This window comes from Corapipo altera, unplaced genomic scaffold (genome assembly GCF_003945725.1).
Source record: "Corapipo altera isolate COAL_440 unplaced genomic scaffold, ASM394572v1 165, whole genome shotgun sequence".
Lineage (NCBI taxonomy): Eukaryota > Metazoa > Chordata > Aves > Passeriformes > Pipridae > Corapipo > Corapipo altera.
Genome location: NW_020884954.1, coordinates 1,926,938 through 1,951,948, shown reverse-complemented (window position 1 = coordinate 1,951,948; position 25,011 = coordinate 1,926,938). Strand labels below are relative to the sequence as shown.

Here is a 25,011-nt window from a genome sequence, read left to right as displayed (position 1 = left end):
CTTCTAATTCCAGCTGAATTCCCCCCAGAGCAAGATGTGGTTTCCATTGTTATTATCCTGCTGTTTTACAAAACAGTACCACTTTATCTCTAGTAGAGTCTTTATTTCAGTCATTTTACTCGCTATCAACCCCGTCTCACTTCTCCCCCACTCACGTTTCTCCTCTGCCAGCAGAACTCCAGGTAATTGTGAGAGGGAATAAAACATTATATAAAACTCTGTGAAACTGGGAGAGCTTGTACAAATCCTTTCAAGTACTTCTTTAAGTTGATACGAGTTTTTCTGGGCTCTTTGTCTCTCCCCCACAGTGATCAAGACTTGCAGGAACGATTCAAGAGAGGTGATGGAGACCCAGGCTCTTCTCCTAACTCTCCAGTGAAGTCACCACTGTCCCTCCCAGCCACCTCCAGCCTTCCCACAGCACACTGAGGGAATTAGGCAATGGATTCACATCTATCCATGACAAAGAGTCATTTCAGGATCGGTTCTCTGAATTAAGGCCAACACCTCTGGGCCTTAAAAGGATCCTCTTTCAGGTCTGGAGATGAGAGAGAGGCAGCTGCTCATTCTCCATCCAAACTTCATTACTTTCCCACATCCACATGAACTAAGCACATGTGGGAGCCCCTCTGAAAGCAGCCCTGAGATCTTCTAAAAGCTACTTCAGTTCAACAGCTCCAGCATCCCCAGGAATACAAAGGATTCACAGAGTCTCAGGTTTGCAGGTCAAGTCAGCCCCTGAGAACAGAGGGGTTGTGATGTTTTCCTGCAGTTACCTACCTGTTCTGCTTCCACAGTGGAATTTCCCCTTGGCAGAACTATAAAAAGCAGCAACATTTGACCAAGGATATCAAAACAAAGGTGACTACAACAGTTTATGTGGACATCAGTAACACTTTCCTGATTAAATAAGTAGGAGAAGCCCCCCCAGAAATCCCGAATTACTTTCATTATGTTTTTCTATCCAAGAGCAGACAATCCCAAACAGTACCACGTGAACCACTGGTGTTGCACAAACCACTTCAAAGCCTGGCCACCACTGCTCCAGCTTGCACAGCACCACTGACCCCACGGAAATTTGGAAACTTTTTTAACACAAATACGCACTGAAAGTCTTCATTTACTTTTATGGGTTCGAACACTTGCCAGTGGTTTCAGAACCCAACTGCCAGGAGCTGGAAGGCAGCACGGGTGAGTGGCCCTGTGTTCAGCTGCTCAGAGGCCTCAGAAACAGGACAAAGGGAAAACCAGAATGAGAGAGGTTTCAGTGGGTCCAGCAGGGACAAGTCAGGGATAAAGAGGAAAACAAGGGAAGTGGTGACAGTTCCTACAAAATGCAAGAGGCACAAGGGCCAACCAACCCCGAGCACACGGACTGCAACCAACCAGCACGTGAAGAGGAGGAGGACGAGGAGCCCAGAGGTTCCTGTTTGCATCCCAGGATGGAATGGCAAACTCCAGCACGAGATCAAAAGCAGCACCACCACTCCCAGCTTACAGACTGAACTAATGGGTTTGTGGAAGCAGAGATTAAGGAAAGCACTGATTTGATAGTAATGGAGAGGGAAAGCTATCAAAGAGTATTTAATCCCTTTTTCTCACCCGTCTTCGCCCCATGAAGGTCAAGTGTGAACAGCTGGCTGCTATTACTAATACCACCAACAAAGGGGCACAGTCTAAGCTCCATTAACAGCCTGGTTAAGTGAATTTCCAAGATTAGCAGGGCTTGATTAACTTCATCTTAAGATATTTTAGCCTTTAAATAATTTCAGAGCCGCTGGAGGTTATCGTCCAAAATACACTGAGCACGGGCAAGACACCAGAAGTCTGGAAAATGGTAAATGCAATCCAAGCTTAAAAAACAAACAACACAAAAAGATCCAGAAGCTTTACTTCAATTTGGGGTAAGGAATGGCAAAAAAGTGATGGAAGAGAGAACTGGAAAAACAAACAAGTAGAAACTAAGCATTAAAAGGTCAGATTTTTCAAGAATAAAACTGTAAGACTAATCTACTTGCAAGCCTTACAAATGGGTTAGAAACAGAAATAGCATATTTCTGTTGGAATTTAAATCTCTTGGCACTTTCTGGTGCAATATGCTCACAAGCATGCTGGGGAAATGGGATATTCATGAAGCAGGAGCAAGTCCAGAGCAAGGACTCTTTGGGTGCAGGGAGGAATGGCTGTAAATGGAAGTGCAGGGGAAGGGGGGGCTCCACCCAGGTGAACAGAACCCCAGTTCCAGCAATATTTGATTTAGGAGAGCTGGAGGTGCAGCAGTACAAAGCTGAGCCTGAGTTCTCAACCCCCCTCTCCCCAGTTTCTTCCATCCCCAAGTCAGGACCATGGCTGAGAACAAAAGGTGCATCTTTGAGGACACACTCGAGGTGCAGGAGGTCAAACATGACTGAGAACCTGCACAAACCCAGGGGGCTTTGGGTGCTGTGCAGAGAGTCCCTGGGGCTGCTGCACTGAATGAGATTCACTCTGGGAGTGAAGCTCTGTTCAAAGTACAAACCCACTGGAACACAGTGAACTGGAACTAAAAGGACAAGAGCTGTGCTGCATTTCTGCCAATTCTCTCCTCAGTGCTTGGAGAGCAACACTTGCCCAGCTGTGTCCAGCTGTGGGCACTGCACTGCAGGGGAGATGGGGGCTCAGGTGGGGACCTGGAGACAGGAAGAATCCTCAGAAACCGAGAGAGAACACTTTAAAAATGGAAGGAGGTCTTTCAGAGCATCAGAGTCTGCAAAGAGGAAGAGACTTAAACCAGATTATTATAATAAGTGATTATGTGATGATTTTTAAAACACATGAAAAGCAAGGAAGTAGGGTTGACTGGAGGTCCTTTTTTTTAAATTAAGTATAAAGTCATGCCTTTGCAAAACTTCAGGTTTTCTACTTGTGTTTTCTTATAAGAGTAGAATACTGGTTAAAGTAATAATACAGCAAATTAAAGACAGCAGTGAGAATGACACAGATGGATCTGTAAGTATGACAGAATAAAAAAAGCAGAAAACATTTACAAATTTCAAAGCAGTGTGTACAGACTCGTGGAATTTACTATTTGAAAAAGAAAAGATTCACTATTATCTGACCAGTCCTTCTCTAAGCACCACAGAATAAAACCTCAAGCCCAAAGGTGTAAGGTAAGACAAGGATTTCAAGGATATCTCTCTTAGTTCACAGATGTTCCCCACAGAGAACAGCATCACCAGACAGCACATGCACACAGGTCATACTGACATTAAGCTGAAAATAGATATAAATAAAGAATAATAATAAAAAAATCACCTCAAGTGTACCTACCTGTGCTATATTTTTGTTGAGAAGATAAACTCCATATTCAAACTGAAGCTTCTCTCCTCCTTTTGGATATAAAGGAAATCTGATGGGAAAGAAAAAAAAAAAAGAGGGGAAAAAAAGCATTTAAGGTGAAATAGTTCAGCTGCTTATGCAAACTTCCAAAATCCCCAGACTCCTTCTCTGAGAAGGTAAAGATTTAACAAGCTTCCCTTGCTGACTTCTCCCAGGAATCCCCTTGCAGGATGTTCTTGGAAACCCTTTGCAGCCCCAGTCAATCAGCCTTTTAAAAACTGATGTCAGAACTCAGCTGAGGAATTCCAGATTTTTTGAGCATTTCAGGTTTTTAAAAGATGCTTATTATTGTGGGTTGTTCTGTGATGGGCAGAGCACAAAGGCCTTCACACAGAAGGCATTTGCAGGCTCATTTAGAATAGAAGTGATTCCTTTCACACACCCCCAAAGGTTTAAGTCACTCACAGCATCACAGGTCACTACAGCCCTTGCAAAGATGCTCCTGATGTTTACTTTGCCTCTTTAATCAATATTGCTCACCACTGAAATGTCACAAATAGCTTGTGGAACAGCACAGCACCAGCTCACCTGCTGTGTGAGATGGGAGAACTAAAGTTCAGCCCCTAAAGCACTGAAACAGTCTGACAGTGTCTGCATTCAAAAATATCATTTTATATGTCTGTTCCAGAGATCTCAGCTCAAGTGCAGCAGTTCTCCTGAACAGCTTTCGTGGCTGTACACTGCATTTCTGAGGGTTGGCTTTTAACTCCTCCTCAGCAGCAGAGGTTTGAGGTCACCCTGGGCAGTTCAGGAATCTTGGTACAATCTGAAATCCACCTTTATGGGAACTCCACCATGAAAGGAGCTCCTCCCTTCTCAAGAGCCACATGTCCTGCAGCTCCTAATCAAGATGCTGAGTGTATTATCTGCATAAAACCCCACATTAAGGCAGAAACCAAAGGCTCCCTCAAATATAAGATAACAAATACAGGAGATTGGTATCTACTAGAAACAACACACATTCTGGAGAGGTGATTAGGCAAAGTGGATTTTATCATCCATCAGCCCCACAGTAGAGTGCATTTGCAACTTTTAAGAATTATATGGTGCCATTAAAGCTAAAGGTCAGCAGGGCACGATCACAGCAGATCAAATATTGAGATGTCAGCTCCAGGTTTTATGCTGCTTTCAAACTCGCTGGGTCACTTCAAGTTGAGGAATATAAAAATCCCTGTGAATAGTGTATATCTAACTCACCTTGCTTAATAGATCTATAAATCCAACTAGTTCCCCGTGCAAGAAAATGAAACCTTTCCAAATGAACACATGCTACAAAAATTCCATTCTAAGTGTAAAACACAAAGCAAAAGGAATTCATCTCCATCTCTCCAGTTACACTGCCCGGGCAGAGCAGGGGTTACATTTAAAGGATACCTTTACAATTAACAGCCTAAAACCAACCCAAGTTTGACAATAAAAGCACCATTAGGAACACAAGCCATGTTTCACTCCAAGGTAGTATTTCACGAAGTCACTGGTAATGGGAACCATGTATTCTATTATTAGACACAGAGCTCTTCAATCCGAATAGAAAAGAGGATAAAAACTGGTTTATGGTGCTACCATCTCCCACACACAGGGGAAAATTAGGCTTTTCTGTTTATCACACTGCTCCTGCTTCTTTGCCAATATTCACATTCTCCCCTCTAACTTGCACTAATTAATCTTGAAAGCTTTTAAAACCACACACATCCCGGGTCAGCCTTCCCAGCATAATCACTGACAGGCCAGTCTGGAGAACTGTCAGTGCTGTCTCTGGCTGGGCACATTCAGGACTCCAGAGACAAAGATCCCCAAGTGTTCTGTCTGTCTCTGGGTGTTATCTTGCTTGCCCATTAAGCCTGGCCACAAGCAATGAACTGGAGGGAGAGGAACCCCAACATTTCACACAGTGCTTCGCTGACTCTAATCGAACACGACTCCAACTGCTGGCTCCCCACATCCAATTCTTCTTGCCTGCTCCACAGAAAAGCAGGACTGGGAGCTCAACCCCTCCCTCTGGCAGGCTGCACAAAGCTAAGTCTGCTGTGCAAGGTTTTAGTTATCCTAAATACTTTTGAAAACTACTATTTCAGTACTTTTATAATCACAAAGCACGTAATAAACTGCAAAATGGCCTCTGCCTGCCCACTCTGCTCCAAAGTGCACCTTCCTTTCTTCCACTCTTGCTGGTATGTTTGGGGGGGGAAAAAAAAGAGATCATTGAAGCTCCTTTAAAGCAGAACATAGATACCTGCTCTGAGATGGCAAATTCCAAGGGGAAAGAAGAAAAAACACAGGCTACAGGTACCTGCTGTGTGATCACCAGAAAAGATCATCTGAGAGAAGTTGTCAAGTAAGAGGAATTCTGTTCTGAGTCAACCTCTGGTTCTCCTCAGAGGAGCACTTACCACTGCAGGAGACCATCCCCTGCCACGTGAGCAGGCAGCAATTCTGAACTAAACAGCTTCTGCTCAGCCAGGTTCAACCTGTGCCCTCGGAAAAACATGTTGATATTTACTCACAACTACAGAATATAATATTTCAACAGCACTTAAGACTCCTTAAAACACATCCCTAATACACCCTGAGCAGATGATCTGTCTATAAAGAGCAGGGCAGACAGCAGGAGTAATTTTAATAGTGACTCATAAAGAGTATCAGTTACTCCTTAACAAAGGGTTGTAACCCATCTCTTACTGCCTTTTAAATATATGGATTAAACCTTTAAAAATATGGATTAATATATGGTTTTGATATTGTTGCCTGGGCAACAATTTGCAGCTAAAGTGTCTCCACTGCTCACTAATACTGGTGTATCTAAAAACCAAAAGAAAAAAAGATCTTTTCAAGCTGCCTGCAGAAGTTGATTCTGGAAAACCACAGGCCTGGTTCAAAGCTAAAACCAGCCTGATTGTGGTGGTGGTTTAAGCATTAGACCTCTCTTACAACTCAAAGAAATTGTGCTGAATATTCTACTCTAACCACTGAAAACTCCTCTTCACTGTCCCACCTTTCTCAGCTGGCCTCACACAAGCACTTCTGAGCCCTCAAGAGCTCCTCTAATTTCAGATCCTCAGCTCATCTTTAGCTGTTTCACAGAATCACTCCAGTGTTTGATGAACATGCAAGAGAATCCCAGGATTCTTGGTTCAGGCACATGGTAACTGTGAGGGAAAGATGAAAGAATCCTTATTCCATACATTTACTTCAAATCTCCAGTACCTCCTATGAATTCAAGCCCAGGTACATTTGCTGTTGTGTCCTGTGATTTATGAACTCCTCTGCATCCAGAACTATCACATGTGTACCAATATACTGGTGGCCCATTTTTATTGTCTATAACAGCCTGTCTTTAATACAAACTATTTTTAAAGCTGAAGAAATTGCTTCATTTTCAACTGCCTTCACCTGCTTCTACTTTGGTGTCACACCATGTGTTTTAGATCTTTTATTCTCTCTTCTGTTCAGACTTCTGCCCAAATTATATTAAAGTTTAATCTCTACTTCAGAAAGCTCTGAAGAGAAGAAGTGGGTAGAATAATGATTTTTACACCTCCCATCTGACTGTCCTCCACAGGCTGAAGTGTGGCACAGTTTCAATAGCACCTTACATTCCATTTGGCAAATGTGAGTATAATTCCAAATCTAGCCTAGAACTGTGTTATAAAGCCTTAGTTTTCAAAATCATTCAGAACTCTGAGGACCAGGAGTATTTGTAGCTTTGCAAGTCAAACTAACAGCAAGGACACATGCCCTAGGAACACTTAATTCTCATAGAAGGGCCTGGGTAGGAAGGGACCTTAGAGACTGGAATCTTAGTCCCAAGACTAAATAAAACCAGCACCACTGTATTTTGACATCGCTGTATTTACAGTATCTGACACTTCCTGGCCAACTGCACCAAATTTGTCAGAGAACAAACTCAACCTGGTTTTTTCCTTCACTTCTCATTTCCCAGGACAGTGAGCAGGATGGCTGCAGGGAGATGGCTCTGGAGCAGACTTGGCAGGATGCAGCTGAAACCCAATTATTCACCATTATACAGATAAAGAACTGATGTAATTTGTGTGTCTGTAAGACACTGGTGTGATAACAGAGCCATCCATCAGATCCAGGGAACAACTGTGCCTCACACAACACCACAAAAAATGGGGCAGTTAAGAAAATGATGAGTCTCAAGCTTAAATCTACTGATGGGACACTCTACACAAGGATAGAACTAAACAGCCCAATCCAGATAAGATAATGACCTGAAAAAGTCACAAGTTCTTGCTTGATATGCCTAAAGTATGAGGAGTGTACAAGAAAAAGGTTTAAATATTTCCTAAGTCTGAGTTCTTTCACCCTCACGCCCTTTTGGGGGTCTGTAAGGGAGGAAGGAAGATTTTCCCCCCAACCCAACCACATCCTGTTTGCTCACTGCAAGGGAATGTTGGATCCAGCAGAGCAAACTTTGTTATTTAAAAGTGCTGGGACTTCTCTGAACCAGAAGAAAGCAAACCCTTTTAAGTGAGAACGACCACCACTGTCCAGCCAGCACTTGAAATCAGGATTCCCCAGGACACTTCAAATCAAATATTAGGAAAAGTAGGCTGCTCAAAAGCCACAGGCGCCAAAATCCCAGCACTTCCAACCTCTTAGCATCCCACCCGAAGGACAGGGCACAAGGAGCTTTGGCTGCACAGCTTTAAAACCTGTTTCCTTCTCAGAAAAGCTGCACCACAGCTCTGTCAGCTTCAGAGACTGGCACAGATCTGCAGCAGAAGACCCAAAATTAAATGAAAAGGCAGGAAAAAGGATGACAAGTGTGCACTTTACTTGTTAGAGATTAAGGCATGAATATGAATCCCAAATCCCAAGGGAATTCAGACTGGATTACTACATGGGTTTGAGCTCCTACTTGAGAGGAAAAGCTACACTTGTAAAACAAACTTGATGACAAAAATACAGACTGCCAAGGGGGAAAAGCACATCCTCCTTCAAGCTTTGCACAACACAGAGATAATTAGTTGAGTGGGAAAGGAAAACATTAGCAGTGTGACTTTCTGCAGTGTATTTTCAAAATGCCTGTGTGAATAGCTAAGGTGGTGATAATGGAAAGCAGGAGCATCTCTCTGTGTTAAGTGTAACTGCTGTGCCCTTGCTCTTGGACAATGCACAGTAGCTTCAGTGTGGGCAGACTGGAGGGAGAAAACACAAAAGCAAAGACCCAGATTCTGAAAGTCAGGCAGTTCCTGATAAGTCACCAAATTATACAAGAGGGAATCATTCCAATGCTCCAGCAAATAATGCTTTCAAAGAGCCCCAAGGACAGAGAGGAACACACGGAGCCACTGACACTGATGGCTTTTTGTAAATTGGGCATTTTGTGACAGATTTCAGCTTGGATTCCAGGCTTGCACCATCCAAGCCATGATGGATGTCACAGCACAGGGGCTGTCTGGAAGGGCAGAGCACAAACCTTGCTATCAGAGCTGTAAATCTCCTGCCACTGGAGGATCATTTTTAACTGGAGGACACTTTACACAGGGCAAGTCCCTGCTTATTTGAAACAATGAAGTCATGTTTTGAAAAAGAATCTCATCAGGAGTATAGTGTTCCAATGGGAGCAAATTAAGCCTAGTATGTCTTCACAGAAACATTTCTCAGCTGGAGATGTCTGGGGTCAGTGGTCTCATCCACTGCAGTAAACAAAAATCTGCTCTCTCAGCCTGGCCAGGAGCATGTAAAAACTTGCAGTTCCCAGAAACAGTGTTAACAGGACCTAAATTTATTAAAGAACACCTGATCTAATTCTTAATCTATGCACTGCAATATTTGCTGACCCACTGAAGGCACGAGCATTATTTTGGTAATCAAGAATAAAATAAGCCAGGATTCGAGCTAAATATCCTCAAGAATGTAGAATGTAAAAATACAGTTCAAGAGAAGTTCATGGCAGAAAGCATTCTTTGAGCAATATAGCTGCACACTTAACACACACTCCATCTACCCCAAAGATTCAGCTCTGCTTTGACAGCTATTGGATTTCTCAACCAAACATCTCCCTCCATCTGATTTAAGTTTGCCAAGATTTCTCCCCAAAGCTGCCATTTCATTATCTCAGCCCAAGCCCCAAATATGATTAAAGACTTCTCCACTGAGCTGGGGAACGTTCATGTCAGTGAAAAGTTACCCTTCACTTGCTGGTGTCCCCATTTTCCAGGTTGCTTTGTTGCAAGTGGCTCATCTGTTCCCAGGCACAGAGCAGGAACCCCCTCAGTGCTGCTGGACCAAGCCTGTTAAAACTGAGACACTGATTTGCCTGTTCTTCCAAGCTGGAGGGAGGCCCCAGCAGTGAGGGTCACTTACAGACTGTGCTCATTCCACAGGTGGGTTCCAAATGCTCCAGCATTATCCAGAGGCTGGTTCAGCAACACTTCTTTGCAAATACAGCTTGTCTTCCAGTTCTTTGAGGTGTGACAACATGCTGAGGAAGGTAATTTGGAAGCAGTTTTGGGGCAGAACTGGCAAGGAATTCCACGTTGGTTTTATTCAGAGAGCCTGAGAAGAAACTTTTCCCATCAGAACCTCCACTGTCAGTAACTCCAGTTTAACACTGTGAAGCACACAAAACACAATGCAAGCTTTCCTGACCAGCAGGACCAGGGCAGTGCCCATGCCCTGTGCTGGGCACTGCTGAAGCACCTCCAACCCTGGGGGCTTACCCTGTTAGCAGAACTATTTCTTGAAACCCTTCTCGTTTCCAACTCACCCAGCAGGGAAGTAAGAGTTCTTGGAAATCTTTTAAAAGACACAGTATGAGTGACAATGCACAAGTCCAACAGAAATAATTGCTCTGAATGTGCATTTCACCTGTCCAGACACACGTAGGGTAACTAGAAAGGTGATTAAACTCCAGAAACCCCACTATTTTTCTTAGAGGGGTATATATATATTTCCAAACTGTTTATATTACAAAATACTATGACCAACACAGGGAATTTCACAGCGTGTGTCCCACTCCAGACATAACAATCCTTATTTTGCCCTGAGCTGGAAGCTACTCTGCATTCAAAACTCTGGGAGCAGACTAACAGAAGCATGAAATGCAGGGCTCGACAGACACAGTGTCAGGACACATCAGAAAGAGTTTAATCCCAGCATTCTCACTCTGCTGATGAGAATGTGATGAAGTGTTAGGTTTCAGTTGCACCAGAACAGAGCCAAGGAACCGAGGTGGTTTATTCTGCAAACATGCTGCTTGTCACTGCACAGAGGAACAAGCTGCTGTCCCAAGGAGCTTAAATCTGGGAGTTATATGTCCACAGAATCAGGTAGGTTGGTAGATCTTTAAGAATGACCCTGACCCAACCATTCCCCAGCACTGCCAAGGCCACCACTGAGCCATGTCCCCAGGTGCCACATCCACAGGGCTGTTAAATCCCTCCAGGGATGGGGACTGCCCTGGGCAGCTGGAGAGCCCTTCCCATGAAGAAAACCTCGTGTTTTAGTAGTACCAAAACTATGTTTTGAATAAAGAGGAACACACTTACTGAATGGATTATAAACACTGATATCCCTGTGATTACAGGGCTGACCATACACTGTGTGGCAGTCATTCCATGCCTCATTCAACCCTCAGGAATCACGGAATCATTACGGTTGGAAAAGACCTCCAAGAGCATGGAGTCCAAGCTATGACCCAACACCACCTTGCCAACCAGACCAGAGCACTGAGAAAACAAACTTGGAAGTGTAGTAACACCTTTATACACTATAACTTTTAAAATACACACATTTACTTATGAATTTGCTCTGGAGTGAAAAAACTCAGCTATTCCCCCCAAAGCACAACTTCTAGAAGCTCCTAATAAGGATCTTGGGGCAACCCTGCCATCAAAAAAAAAAAAAAAAAAAAAAGAAGTACAAAGCCAAGTAAAATGTTTAACATAGTCAGTAATCAGGATGTATGTGTTATAATAAAGATTAAATATAGGGATTACCTCACTGCAATTACTCAACAGTTTATGTTGGAGTTTGAAAAGCTGCTAAAGGACAGGTGACTGAAATAAAGAAATTTAATAATGCACGTTAATTGCTGTGCTCAGTGCAGTCAGGAGCAAGGGAGAAACACGAACCATTAGTTTAGAAAGAAAACTGCAATTTATGACATTTGAGGTTTTCTGTAGTAACCAAAGTCCTTTGAGAGTTGGTGGGATTGTCTCTCCAATAGCTGGGAAGAGAAGATTCTCAGGCAGGAGCTAATCCTGAAAAAATCTTGCAGAACACAGGTAAATGGCCCAACAGGGATTCATACTCTTAGCTAAACTTTCTCCTTTCCACAAATCTATTGTGAAATCAAGGATTAAGTCATGGGGGTTTGGAAGGCTGTAGCCTGAAGGACTAAACCCTCCAATCTGTCTCAGACAACAGGAAATTGGGTTAATCTTTACACACCCACACACAGGCAGCTCTACTCCTCAGAAATTTGTTTTGCAGATATAAATGTTCTAGTTTGCAATCCTTCTCCAACTGATGCTCAGGAAGGATATGACCATATGCTTCAAGACCCACACTGAAGCAAAACAAGTTAATGTTCTGTTAAGTCACCCAGGAAGTGTTTGGACGAGTTATTAAAATGGCATCAAAATTACTCTGCAAGACATCATTATGTAGCTGCATTTTATTGTGTCAAAACAAGGAGACCTGAGTGATTCCAGCTCTTAAGGCAAATTACCTTGTCTGTCCTGCCCAAAGCCACTAAGCTTCAAAGAGAAATCAGACCCCTCCAAGCATCCCCATCCTGCCAGCCAGGCACAATAAAACCCTTCCATCCTGATCTGGATTCTTATGCTGAAAGACAACGATTACAGAGCTAACAAAAAGCTCTTTACTGAACATTAAGCTGATTTACAGTAGGTGGCAGTTTACTGTGCTCTTTTTCAATGGATTAAAACCCCTCTGTGTTAGAGAAAATTTGTTCCCTCACGTTTCTCTGCCCCCAGCCCAGCACAGGCAGTAGCCCCCAGTGAGGCTGCACTTGCCACCTGCAGTTTATTCCCACAGCCAGCAGCAAAACACAAAGGGCAATTTTTCCAACCAGCACTATAAGAAACACTATTTAAGTTTTTCTAGCATTCCTGGAAGCCAAATCAGAGGGGTGTGTGTGCCAACAGAGCGAGAACAATAAAGCTGAACTACTCTGTTGGATCCCAGAATTCCAACACGAGAAACTCCAACGAGTGCTGGAAACAGTGCCTTCAAATTCCCTGACACTTCAGAGGACCCAGAACTGTTCACAGTGAGAGTTGTTTTGGTGGTGATTTGGTGGTGATTTGTTGTTTTCAAGGAGAGACAAGCTGTGTGTCACTTCAGAGCACCCAAACCTGCTCAGGGTGGGGGGGATTTTTTGGTGTTGATTTTTTTGTTGTGAGGGAAGTGCCTTCCCAACATACTCACTCTCGCTCCTTCTCGGTGAGCTTGTCGTTGATGTTGTCTTTGATGGTGGAGCGGGAGCCCTTGTGGATGATGGGATACCTGAGTGGCACTTGCAGGAAGAAGGAGATCATGGAAACCAGGTGAGCAGTGTAGCCCAGGGCAACGGCGATGCTCCCGTCATCCTTGGCTGCAAGGACAAAGAGATTCCACCGTTGGATCCAGGGAATGCTGCTGCTCAGAGAGCACCACAGTTAACACAGCCCTCAGAAACCAGAACTTAGGAACACTTCAGTCACTTTGGGGAGCTTTGCACTCCCTGTGTTTGGCTCTCATGGAAAGCTGGTCGTGGCTCATTCTCCTGCCAGTTTTACATGTCCACAGCTGAACTGCCTGGCTGGGGGAGGGCCAGGGAAAGATGGGAAAAGTGGAACAAGGTTCCCAAGACAAAAGTCAAGCCTTAAGCTTTGTGCATTTGTGTGGGTGGACTTGCCAGGGTCAGGGGAAGGCTGCACAACTCCAGCCACCAGTGAGGTCACTTGGAGAGACACCCTCCCCAGGGCAGGAGCTCTGCCAGCAACTGCAAAAACTTGGGTTAACCCCTTGGTTGAAAGTATCCTTTTTAATTTGGCATTTCAGGTTCCAACCCTGGAGCTTCACCTCCTGGGAATACACCCGGGTCTGGTGATTCAAATGACATCCTTTAGCCACCTCAGGGCTTGTCCTTTCCTTTTTAATTTTAATTCTTTGTAGGGGATACAAACAGCACAAGAGTCACCCCTCCTGAGGCACAAGGGAATCCCATGAAGTCAAAGAGGACCAGCAGCAAAACTGGTTTTTTAGGGAATCAATTTTTTTTGATCCTTCAGATGCCAAATTTTTAAAAAAATATTACCTACTGAGTGAGATAAGATCCATGCCAGGTTTCAAGTTTAACTGCATGTTTCAATAAGCTGAATACTTAGTACTTCTTCATCACAATACAGTATTTCTAGAGCCTTGGATAAAGAATTAGCAGTTCTTTTGTAAGGAATTAATGCCAGGAAACTGAAAATGGGCCAGAAGATGCACACCAGTGAGTCCTCAAGAATTACCCAACTGAGTTCATTACAACACTCAGTGCAACCAGGAAAACAAAGAAACAGACTGGGTTTTGTCCTGCTGACAAATTAATTTGTTTTAAAGATTATCCCCCCACTATTCTGCATCTGATACACATATTGTCAGTACAAGTTAGTTACTATGGGATGGCTTTAAAGAGTTAGACAACAGATGGAGGTTTTTGCTCAAGAAACCAGAGTGAGCAAATACTGGGAAGTTCTCCAGGGCATTTTACTGCAGCTCCAGTCACACCAAACACGTGCAGCTGAGTGCATGCAGTTACCTGTACAACTGTTATGCACACAGGCACATGAAATACTGGCCTCTGCAAGAGGATGAGGGTCGACAGTTAAAGGAGCAGCTGACTTGTAAAGCACTCCATGCTGTCACAGAGGTTTACAGGCTCCTTTTGGTGAGGTATTTATCCCAGAATTTCACCAGCAGCTCCAGCAAACCCAACGGGGATTCCTGCCTGCTGTCCCAGCGAGATTGATGGACTAGAAGTGGCCCCAGAGGAATTTTAGGTCAGACTCAAATACTCTGCAGAATCCCTGGGTTTGGGAAGCACCTCTGAGCAGGGGCAGGGAGCAGCAGGTTGCCCAGGGCTGTGTCCAGCTGGGCTCTGAGCATCCCCAAGGATGGAGACTCCACAGCCCCTCTGGGTAACTCCAGGTTTGGAGTCTCAGAACACAGAGGTGCTTTTCCAGGAGCCAACAGAAACCTCCTTTGCAGCAGCAAGGGAGCAGGGATAAACAATTCCTAAGTGGGTTTTTTTCTAGTCTAGATCTTTCTGGTCAAAAATTTGGATCCCAAGCCATTATTATCAGTTTACTTAATTCCATGAAATTTAGAAGCAGTGTTAACTGTAACAGCTACATTAAGAATGTTCAGCTACCTTGAAAGTCTTCAGAATTAGGAAGCTTGACTCCACAAACAAAGTAATCCTTTTGATCATTCTGTAAGTTTAAAATCAACAGTGGAAAGTGAGAATGGAACAAAAACATCCAGAAAACCAAAACCTGCACAAAATCCAATGACAATAAAGCTATGAAAAAAAAAATTCCAAATCAAAACCTAAATATCCAGTTAAACTCAGAGTGACTTTGACACAGTATTTTAATCCACATTTCACAAAACTCAGAAAATATATGCAACTTTTTTAAAGAAGGAAGAGCTTCATTTTAAATCATTATAGAAAAGGTTTTGGAGCTCAACATTTTGACATCTGTTTCTGTGCACTCTGTTAGAGTTCAGTTCACCTACTGTCAGGTTTACTTTACACCACTGCAAACAACGTGGCAAATATCCATTAAATTAGAGCTACAGCTATTCTACCATTGCAGTGGAGTCCCCTCCCTGGGAAGTTTGCAAATCCAAGGACCAAATGTAAGAAGAAGCTGGAATAAACAGGATGAGCAAAGAGCAAATTTCATCATGAATAAAAGAGGATATTTGCTTGCACTGCACTAAACAGGGAGTTCATTTGAGCTCAGGCAGATTTTTAGGATGCTGCACACATACCAGATCAATGGGGTAGATGTAGGACAGCTCTGACAGCAGCTGCTTGCATCGAATAGTCTGCTGGGCATTTGTCTTCAAAAGCTGTTCTCTGGGGGAAAGAGATCCCCAACTCATTAGTTCCCTCAAAACCTTAAATAAGGAGCTCCCCAGGTATCCCCTGCCCTCCCCAAAAGCTGGGTGACTCCACCCAAAACAGCACCACAGCAGAAAGAAGTTGTTGTTTTCACACGTTCCTCACATTTCAGAGGTTTTTTGACTGAGAATTAGATTTTACAGAGCTGTTACACTAAAACAGACCTAAAAGTCCCATCAGAGCCCACACAGGCAACCAAGCATCTTGTTTTCTTCTCTTCTAGACTTGCCACTGGTAATCCCCCCTTTAGATATCTGCAAGTTGTAGCAGAGATGTTTTAACAGAAGTTTTGGGGCCACAGGAGGAAGGATTTGGTGCCAGAAGTCCCATTTCCAATGGCCTACTCTCAAGCTTGTGTTTCTTTTCCAATTGCAGAACAAGCAGAGGCCCTTTTACCTCTTGGCAGTGCATTCCTTCCTTAATTCACACAGGGATTCGTTGTGCTCTCCAAGTTTCTCATATTCAGTCCCAAATGCATTTTCTAAACAAGAGGAATCATGGGGGGAAAAAAAATAGTATCAGGTATTTTCTTAGTTAGCAGAAGTTTTAAAAGTAGATACTGACACAAATGCTGGCAATAATCCTCCACTGACTCTTCCCATTTTCCATGGTATGCTCCCAAAGTAGGGAATGCCAGCACAGTGGGATCACCATGCAGCCACTCACCATCCAAACACAACCAAACTTCAGCTTCCTTTCATACCTGTTCCCCTCATGGCCAAGCAGGGCAGGAATGAATTATGGCACCCCAACCCTTGCACAGCCAAGGATGAAGTACATGGCAAAAAACTCATTTTAGTAGAGACTTATTACTTGGGACTCAAATAGGCACTAAAAACAACAAAAAAAATCCTGCAACAAGATCAAGCATTTGTGTAGCTTGGCCTTGGTGAGCTCCAAAGGGGCAGTGATGCAGCATTTTCCTGCAGGACACCTTCCCAGTACAGGAAAATACCAGGATGACTGAGCATTTCACCTTTCACTTACATAGCAGGCTATTAAGAGGGATTTTTTTTCTCCTAACACTTGAACTGGAATCCTAATCACAGGAACAGTAACTTCCCCCCTGACATTATAAAGCCATTGTTTACTGTATTACAGTGCAGCTCTTCCTATTTTCTCCTAAAATGTTAATTAAGCACAGATTAAAGGTCACTTTAGAGAGGTGTCACAGTAAGAAGTTATTTAGAGACAAGACACCACAAACTGCTGCCCAAAACTCAGTGTAACACAGATGGTGAAGAAATTATACCTGCCTGCAGACTTCAGCTAAAGAAAAAACACAGCATGTTAGAGCCAGACAATAAACAAAAATGAAACAGAAACCATGACATTTTGGGCACCATGACCATAAACCAGGCTGAGGGTTCCTACACTCACCTCTGTCACTCAAACTACTTTTTTGCTTGTGCAACAAGGCTACTTCTTGACCAAGGGCCTTCTTCTGCCTCTCCAGTTCATTACGTAGCACCAGGATCTTCAGCTGTAAACATTCACTCTCCTTCTTCTGTTGGGAGAAATACAGATTCAAAAAAAAAACAAAAGGCAAGTTTTTCTGCATGGAAGCAGTTCCACGAAAAAGGGTACAGGAGGGAAGGAATAAACAGGACAAGATTAGTGCCTGCCAGACTGAAGGCTGAGTTCACAGATTACCACAGGCAACAGATTCCCAAAGACTCTGATGGTTTTCTGCTTTGGAAGGAGAGCAACTCATCTGTGTCCCACACACAGACATGTGCCAGTGAGCACCAATGCAAGGAAGTCACCACGGGCCACCTCTTTTCTGTCAACCCACTGCTCTGAGCTGAGCCCAGCTTTGCTGGGCAGAAAGCAGAAACCAGTGCCAACAGACTCCTCTGGAGAGGGGAAGAGGGCAGGCAAAACAAACTGTCAAAAGCTATTGCAAGAGCCAGTACAATTCCTGCTTAAAACGAGCATGTCACTTGAGTGACAGCTTCTGCAGGAATTCTGTTCATCCAAAGGGAGTTGGGGTGCAGCAAGGTACAGCCAGTAGACTCACCTCACCCTGAATCCACCACAGGTTGCTGTCAAGATTGATCTAAATCATTACAAGTTTGTTTTTCCTGAAAAGCCTCTTCCGTGCACTGTCCAATGTTTATGCTTTTATAGCATATAAAAAAAAGGTGAAAATAGGCTAAGCAGTCTATCAATCCAGCTGAGCACCACACACAACTCACAGCCATTACATCACACAGCCCTCAGGTGAGTTCCCATTTGAAATGACAGGTCTGAAGAAAGATTTTAAGTTCAAGTGTTAAAAAAAGCCAAGCTTAGGATGAAGACATCAGCCAGCTGCTTCAGCGAGCCCACGAAAGGAGGTTGTAAGGAATGCAACGTACCAGCTCGTTCCGTGTGGATGTACATCTCAGCTTCTCCTCAATCTCCCTCCCTATCCTCTGCACAGTTACCTGAGTCTGTTTGATTGCACACTGGGCTCTGTGGAGCCTGCAGGGAGAAGAGAAGTTACAGCTGTGGCACGTCCTGCAGCAGGGGCTGAGGCTTCTGTCCCACACATCCCAGCCTGCCCCTTCCCAAAAGCCTGGAAGGTTTTCTTACCATGAAAGCCTCACCCAAAGCTAAAACTTCTAGGCAAAGAGTAATAACTGAGTGACACTTGCCCTTCCTCTCCATCTCATTTTACACTGGGAGAACTTTCTCCATTTAGTCCGTCATGTGATTAAGAGAAAGTTTTACAAGTTTTCACATCCCGACACCGAGGCAGCAAATCCTGACTGCTGGGAGGTGTTTTACTCACTGAAAGAGTGTTTCAGCTCCCAGTATCCTGTGATTTAGGTAACTGATAAATTGTTGGGAAGGTCATTTGCCATGTGAGCTCCTCGCAGTGATTTGATCAATTCTCATTAACAACCTGCAAATTTTGTAGTAACTAAGTTCTTCTCCCCTTGCCCAAGTATAAGGAACAAACATCCACTCAGGCTGACTCCTCAAAACATATTGTGGAATACTGGTTCAGCTGGGTGAATTGACATCTAAAGATATACCCCAACCTATAAAAAGTGCTCTGCAATCAAGTCTGCTTTCAATAAGAAATGGATTTCTTTGTAAGCCAAACATCATCCAGCCATTTCTTGCCCTGTAAAACCCCAGCAGTGAAACTTGGCTGCCTTGATGCCAAGCAGTGCCATTTCCACTGCAAGGCAGAGCATTTTCTGACACTGCCTGACTCAATCCCAGGATGTTCACTGCTGTTCCAAGAACTTTCAAATGGTAACAGGAGGAACACGACCACATCCAAAGTTAAAGTCTTCCAAGATTAAAATTTTAGGGACTCCATGTCACAAAAGCAGACACTATCATCAGAAATCTCCCTTTCCCAGCCAAAACCAGTCCCCACGTGGAAATCTGTGGTCATCCAACGAGGGGAATACAAACTAAGCCATAGGAATGCCAGAATGGAAATTCTGTCCATCATTTCTGCACGCACAAGACAGCCCTTGGTGGAAGCAATTATGATTGCAGCAGTGGATGGAGATCAGCAAGCTGACACCATAAATCTGGATTAAAATTTATAGAGAACGAATGGAGAGAAACTCCAACCCTAATTGACTGCACCTTGTTCCCATTTCTAGGCTGAATGCAGGTCCAGTGCTGCAGCCTAAAGCTGTGCTTTGAGCACAGCCCAGCCTGGCTTAGGAAGTGCCAAGGCTGAGCCCATGGATGGCACAACCCACGTGCTATCAGCCAAGGCAGGATTCTTCCTACGTTGTTCGAGACTTCATTTTTTAATATATTTTATTAAAATTATCACATCCACAGCACTTAAGAAGCTAACTGAGGGCTTCAAGAGGCCACTGGCCTGCTACCAAATTTCCTCTGGGGCTGGGAGAGCCAAGGCAGCTCCAGCAGAAACTCCAGCCCTTCTGAAGGGATGGTTCAGCCAACAGTGTCGTCAGCCCGTGTCTGCAGAGCTCCCAGCCATTGTCAGCCAGCAGCACAGCAACTGGAAGGGGAAGTGGGACAGATTTACTGCCTGGGGCCCCCAGAGCTGCTGTGCAGTTGTCCAACCTCAGCCAGTTCCACGCTGCTGCCTGGGAAAAACCGGAAAGCAGAGCGGACATTAAAATTCCTGAGCCCTCGGATGGACCCGAGGTGGGGATCCACGGGGCTGCTGTTCCATTCTCATATCACCTGCTCTCTGAGATGGGGGAAAGGGAGAGGAAACAAAACACCCTCCCTTCCTTTGGAAGTCTAGGAGACAGTGAGACAGATTAAAAACATAAGCCATGCTGTAAGCTGAGCCCAACAAAAGCTGCGTCCCTACTTGGTCTAGGAAGAAGCAGCAGGCATAACTTCAACATCTCTCCTCTTCACTTGCTAGATCCCAAGTTCCTGAAATACAGGCTGTTTGGGTTCTTTCTTCAAGGCTTTTCAAGTCTGACACCAAATTGCTTCCCCATAAAATAAAATAAAAGGAATATCTAAGCCCACAGGCCCCTTTCTCCCTTTCATTCCAGCATACAATGTTCTGCCAGTCAGTTCAATCTGGGTACTGCCCTGGAGGGGAAGTTTTAGACTTCTTCCCATGACAGAATCAAGAAGATCAATCAGTTTTCCTGACCTGCCAGGCCTGCACAGTGCACTGGCCCAACAGAACCTGACTGTACAACCCAGGAATGTGCTGTAACAACACATTTACTGTCCTTCAGCCTGCACTAAGTTGGAAGGTTCAGCTGAAGCCCTTTCAGACAGGCTGCAGTGTCCTGGTCCCTCCTGGTCGTGCATTAGCAGTGATTTACTGGTTTATAGAGCAAGTTCCTTGCTGGCTGCAATCTGTAACAACCTGAAAGCTGGAGTGCAGTGAGACTTGTGCCTATTAAGCTCACATATGCTTGTATTTACATTAATGAAAGAGCCTCGGCTTTATTAGACATTTGATACATGATTTTGCAGTTCTATCATCCACTCCAAATATCTATTTGCTTCTATCAGCCACATCTGGATTTTTCATGTACAGGACCCTTAAGCCATAAATACATCAATTAATTACAGCAGTCACATACTACAGCTACTTCTCACAAGAGAAATAAATGCCTCTGGTCTTATTTGCCAGAACAACCTTAGTTTACAGCAAGACTAAATTTAAACTGAGAATTACTACCAGGGATTTAGAAAATAGAATGGAACAATTCTGGCAAGAAGTGAGATGTAGGATCCTGGAAGTAAAGTACCCAAACCTATTATTAAAGAAAAAATAAGCTGAGGCCTTCCCATTAAATATAAAACCTGGAATGCACACTACTTAATATCAACCCAGAAACTGGATTGTGGAGAGTGCCAGCCAGCTATAAAGTATTTTTTACATAACCCCTTAAACCATCATTTGCTACATCTGCTTTCCCACAAGAAAAATTTTTCTAATTTATAATCATATACTCCCTTTCCAATTTCCTCAGAAACCTATACCTACAATTTGTCAAAAGCAGATGTAGGGCAAGAGAAGACAGTAGGGAGTAAGAAAAGAACAAAATGCAAGTCTGACTTACTCATTTATGACATTAAACCTCTCCAAGAGCCAGTGCTGTCAGAAACTCACCCAGGACAGCACAGATAACTTTCCAGCATTCTTCCAAACTGTTTTGAGTCTTACCTGTGAGTCACATGTGAGTCCTATGCTGACATGTGAGTCTCCATCTGAGCCTTGCGTGTGCAAGACTCCAATTAAGCTTTTGAATAACCAAGTCCACGTGGATTTGTGCACTGCAGGAGTGGATGCTTTGAGCCATTTGGAAGTGGAGAAGAAAAGGAAAAAACACGTCTATCACATTGGCAGCAGGGCAGGTCCTGGCCTGCAGTGTGAGGAGTATTTAAGGGAAGCAGGTAGGATACAGATCACCTTCAATACTCCCAGGGGATGAAGGGAACAGAACTGGGAAGCTCAAACAATTTTTCCAGAAATGAAGCCACAAAACCTGAGATGCCTCTAGTCCTCTTATTCCAATTCACAGATTAACTCTAGTGCTGGGATGGATTTATGGGTTGATTTTTTTACTCAAAGAACAAACGTATTCGTGGCAAGTAACAGAGGAAGTTTCTTTTTGTTCTGTCTCAGCTTGTGATTACAGAAACCTTGTTGCCAGAGCAGAAAAGATCACACTCCAGTCACTGTGTTTAGTAGAAAGGTCAATTAGATGCAAATCAGATTTCCCAAGTGCAGAAACACGTCATGCTAACTCCTGCCAGCAGGACAGTGACACCAGTACAATCCAGCTGCCTTTGGCCAACAAACCTTAATAGAAGCTTCAACTCTATTGAGCAAGACTAAGGTGGAGTTCACTGCACGATGAAAAGGAAGATGCACAAATTCAGGTTGATGCACAAATTCAGGTTGAATGGGTTACAGGCTCCACCCAAGAAGGGAAACAGTTGCTCTCCACTTGATTGTGTTCCTCTGGTCACAGGCCACCCAAGTGAGAAGGTGCCTGTGACAACAGCACACAGGCCTTACCCAGGGAGGGAGGAGGAGGAGGAACACCAGCCAGCATTCAGGTGACTCATGTTTGGAAGCTGCAACTGCTGCACTTTTCCTGGAAGCCACCCCCAAACTCCAACCTAAACTTATTTCCAAGAGAAGCAGAATCCTGCAGCTGCAGTAGAGAAGAGAGATCTCCCACCTGCCAGGGATGGTCAGAACGCTCACAGGAGGGTTCTGCAGCTCCTCAGACATTGGTGCATCCCCTACCCATCCCTGGAAGTGTCCAAGGCCAGGCAGGGCAGGGCTTGGAGCAACCTGGGACAGTGGAAAGTGTCCCTGCCCGTGGCACAAGATGATCTTTAAAAGTCCCTCCCAACCCAAACTGTTCAATGATTCTCTGACATGGTCTGTTTTTCACCAATTCTAACAGAGCCAGGAAAGGGTGCAGGACTGTGTTCTGACTTCTCATCTAATTGAACTTTGCTTCATTAGCACCATCTTTTACACACTGTCACAGAGAGAGGCAGAATAAAGCTATTTTTGAAGTTCTGCATAGCTCTGTGTATCTTCTCTTTTAGAAGTGCTCTGAACTCAAATTTGGCCAAGAGCTGGCAACATGCCTGCCCTGTTCACACCAAAAACCTGCCCCTGCAGGGGTGGTTTGTTCCCCATGGCATCTGAAGATCAGAGCAGCAGCAGGCTGAACCCTGCAGTGAGCACACAAAGGACTCCCCCTCTCTGACACTTCACGGGCTGTTTCCCCTGGCCGTGACCCATGGTGCTCTCCACTGCAGCTCCTGGCAACAGCCAGGCTTGGAAACGGCCCCCTGTGCTGGCTGAGCAGCCTCAGCTCCCCAGCAGCTCAGCACCACACATGGAGAACCCCTGGGAATACAGTTGTCCAAAAGCCTGATGCCACCAATTAAAATCCCTAAAGAACCTACAAAAAAAAAATTCCCGTCCCAGTTTCCACCTCCTTTGCTGCTTCCCGGGAAGCCACCACCCCACAGTTCCACCCCACATGGTTTCCAGGCCAAGAGGGATGACACTCGTAGTAATGTTCATCTATCTCAGAGCTAATTAATTAGGCACAGAGGCACTGGAGAGGTCTGACTGCAGCTCCTGTTCATCCATCCTGGGTTTGCCTGCCCAAAGCCAAGGGATGCCCTGCCCTGCCTGGCCTTGGCTGCCTCTACAGGACAAAGGGCCAAGTCTTGCAGGTGCAAATGTTTCCTGTTTAGAAACATCAAAACTGCCCAACACAAAGAACCAACCACACTCATCACCAGCAGAGCCATGTTCTGGCAGAGGAACTGAGTGATTTCAGAGCACAGGTCAGGTGAGAGGAATCCTACAACCCATCCCACACTTGTATTTCCACACTGGCTGGGACAGGGACGTGGCAGCAGCAGTAGCAACACGAAATCTGAAAGTCTGCAACACGAGCCAGCAATTTCATTGCCAAGATACAGGAAAAGCTGGAGAAAGGCACTGCAAGAGCATCGGGCTCCTGGTGACCACCTTTCCTGGCACATCCACACCATCTCCTCAGGATGTGGCACTGCCCACAGCATGGACATCCATAACTGCACCACTGAGACAGGGGTTGCTCGGGGCTATGAGTTGGGGCCCTTCTCTGAGGAAAGGACAGCAAAGGGAAAAGCTAAAAACAAGAGATGTCAGTTCACATTTTGAAATTTAACTCTCTCCTGCTTCCCCTTCTCTCTCTGCATCTCCCAAAATGCCATGAGGGACAGGGCAGCAAAAAGCAGCTCTATTTCCATGTAGTCCCAGATGCTGCCCAGCCCCATTGGATTCACTTCTTCCACGGAGATGAGGATGAACATAGAGGACTCCAGGGAAGTTCAAAGGCAGTACATCTTTGCATGGCTCACCCTGGGGTTTGTTATCAGATGAAGTCAGAGAGCAGCTGATAAGAGCATGTTTTCTTCCTGCTTTCCCTCCTTTTCACCCCACTAAACAACTGGAAGCCTAAAGTTTGGAATTGCTGCTTAAACCCACCACACAGGAGCAAAGTGTGACCGAGCTGCCAGGGAGGACACTGGCACTGCTCAGGGCTGGCTGTTCTGTGAGCAGCCCCACGTGCCCCAGACACACCTCACACTGAGCAGCTTCAGCCCACCAAGACCCTGCTCAGAGCTTAGGAACAGCAGCTTCACTTGCAGCATCCTTTCCATGTGCTAAAAACAGCTGCCCGAGGGCAGTTCCTACATTTGGCACACACAGTCCCACTGACTGGTGTCTCAGACAAACTACTCAGGGCTACTAATGAGCATTTCCCCACCACAGCTGCCTACACTGACCAGGTGTGCTGTCTCCATTTCCAGTTTCAGAGATTCACTTGTAAAAGTTCTAATAAAGCTGGAGGAATTTAAACACAAGCAGCACAGCTATTTAAAAGCATCTTCCCTAAGATAAGCAGAGCCAAACAAAAGCTGACTTTGTATCATGTCCCCGTGTTTTAGGCTTGCTCACTTGAAGGTGATTTTATGAACATCAGCATTTCAGACCCCAGACAAATGATACCTACATTTGTGTTCTTAAATAATCTCTCTCCAGTGATAAGACAAACACTCTTCCTTACATGAGCAGTTGTATTACAAATGGCAAACCCCAAAGCAAAGCCTGTCACTTGAACCCTACCCTATGACAGATTAACACCTAGAAATATTATTTAAATCAAATTCAGCCAGATTAGATACCAGCAATATTACAGCAGCTGCCTGGAGCTGCTCTTCTACCCATCTAGCACTCAAATTGCACCAATAGTAGATGATGATGATGATGATGTTGTTGTTAAAAACCACTATTTTTTTTAACAAAAATACAACCAAAATGTTTTCAATCTGCCCTAACTGGCTGGGTAAACACCCCAAACATGCCATGCCATCTGCTGAAGGTTAAACCACAGAGAGAGCAGCTCTGACTGCAGAGATAAAACCACATGAAGCTGAACTTCAAAGGGGCAGATCTTCACTAGTCCTTAGAGCACTTTTTGTCTCCA

The 25,011-nt window shown here is 44.5% G+C and overlaps 1 protein-coding gene across 2 annotated transcripts in view; it reads right to left on the bottom strand.

Moving 5' to 3' along the window:
* Nucleotides 1–25,011, bottom strand: part of UVRAG (UV radiation resistance associated) — a 62,001-nt gene that overhangs the window by 18,274 nt on the left and 18,716 nt on the right. For both annotated transcript variants that reach the window (XM_027663603.1, XM_027663604.1), the window contains exons 7-13: nucleotides 17,893–17,998; nucleotides 16,913–17,039; nucleotides 15,929–16,013; nucleotides 15,400–15,487; nucleotides 14,774–14,834; nucleotides 12,802–12,967; nucleotides 3,310–3,388 (exon numbers count right to left, since the gene is read on the bottom strand). In XM_027663603.1, the coding sequence (XP_027519404.1) occupies nucleotides 3,310–3,388; nucleotides 12,802–12,967; nucleotides 14,774–14,834; nucleotides 15,400–15,487; nucleotides 15,929–16,013; nucleotides 16,913–17,039; nucleotides 17,893–17,998 (712 nt within the window). The remainder of the gene's footprint in view (nucleotides 1–3,309; nucleotides 3,389–12,801; nucleotides 12,968–14,773; nucleotides 14,835–15,399; nucleotides 15,488–15,928; nucleotides 16,014–16,912; nucleotides 17,040–17,892; nucleotides 17,999–25,011) is intronic.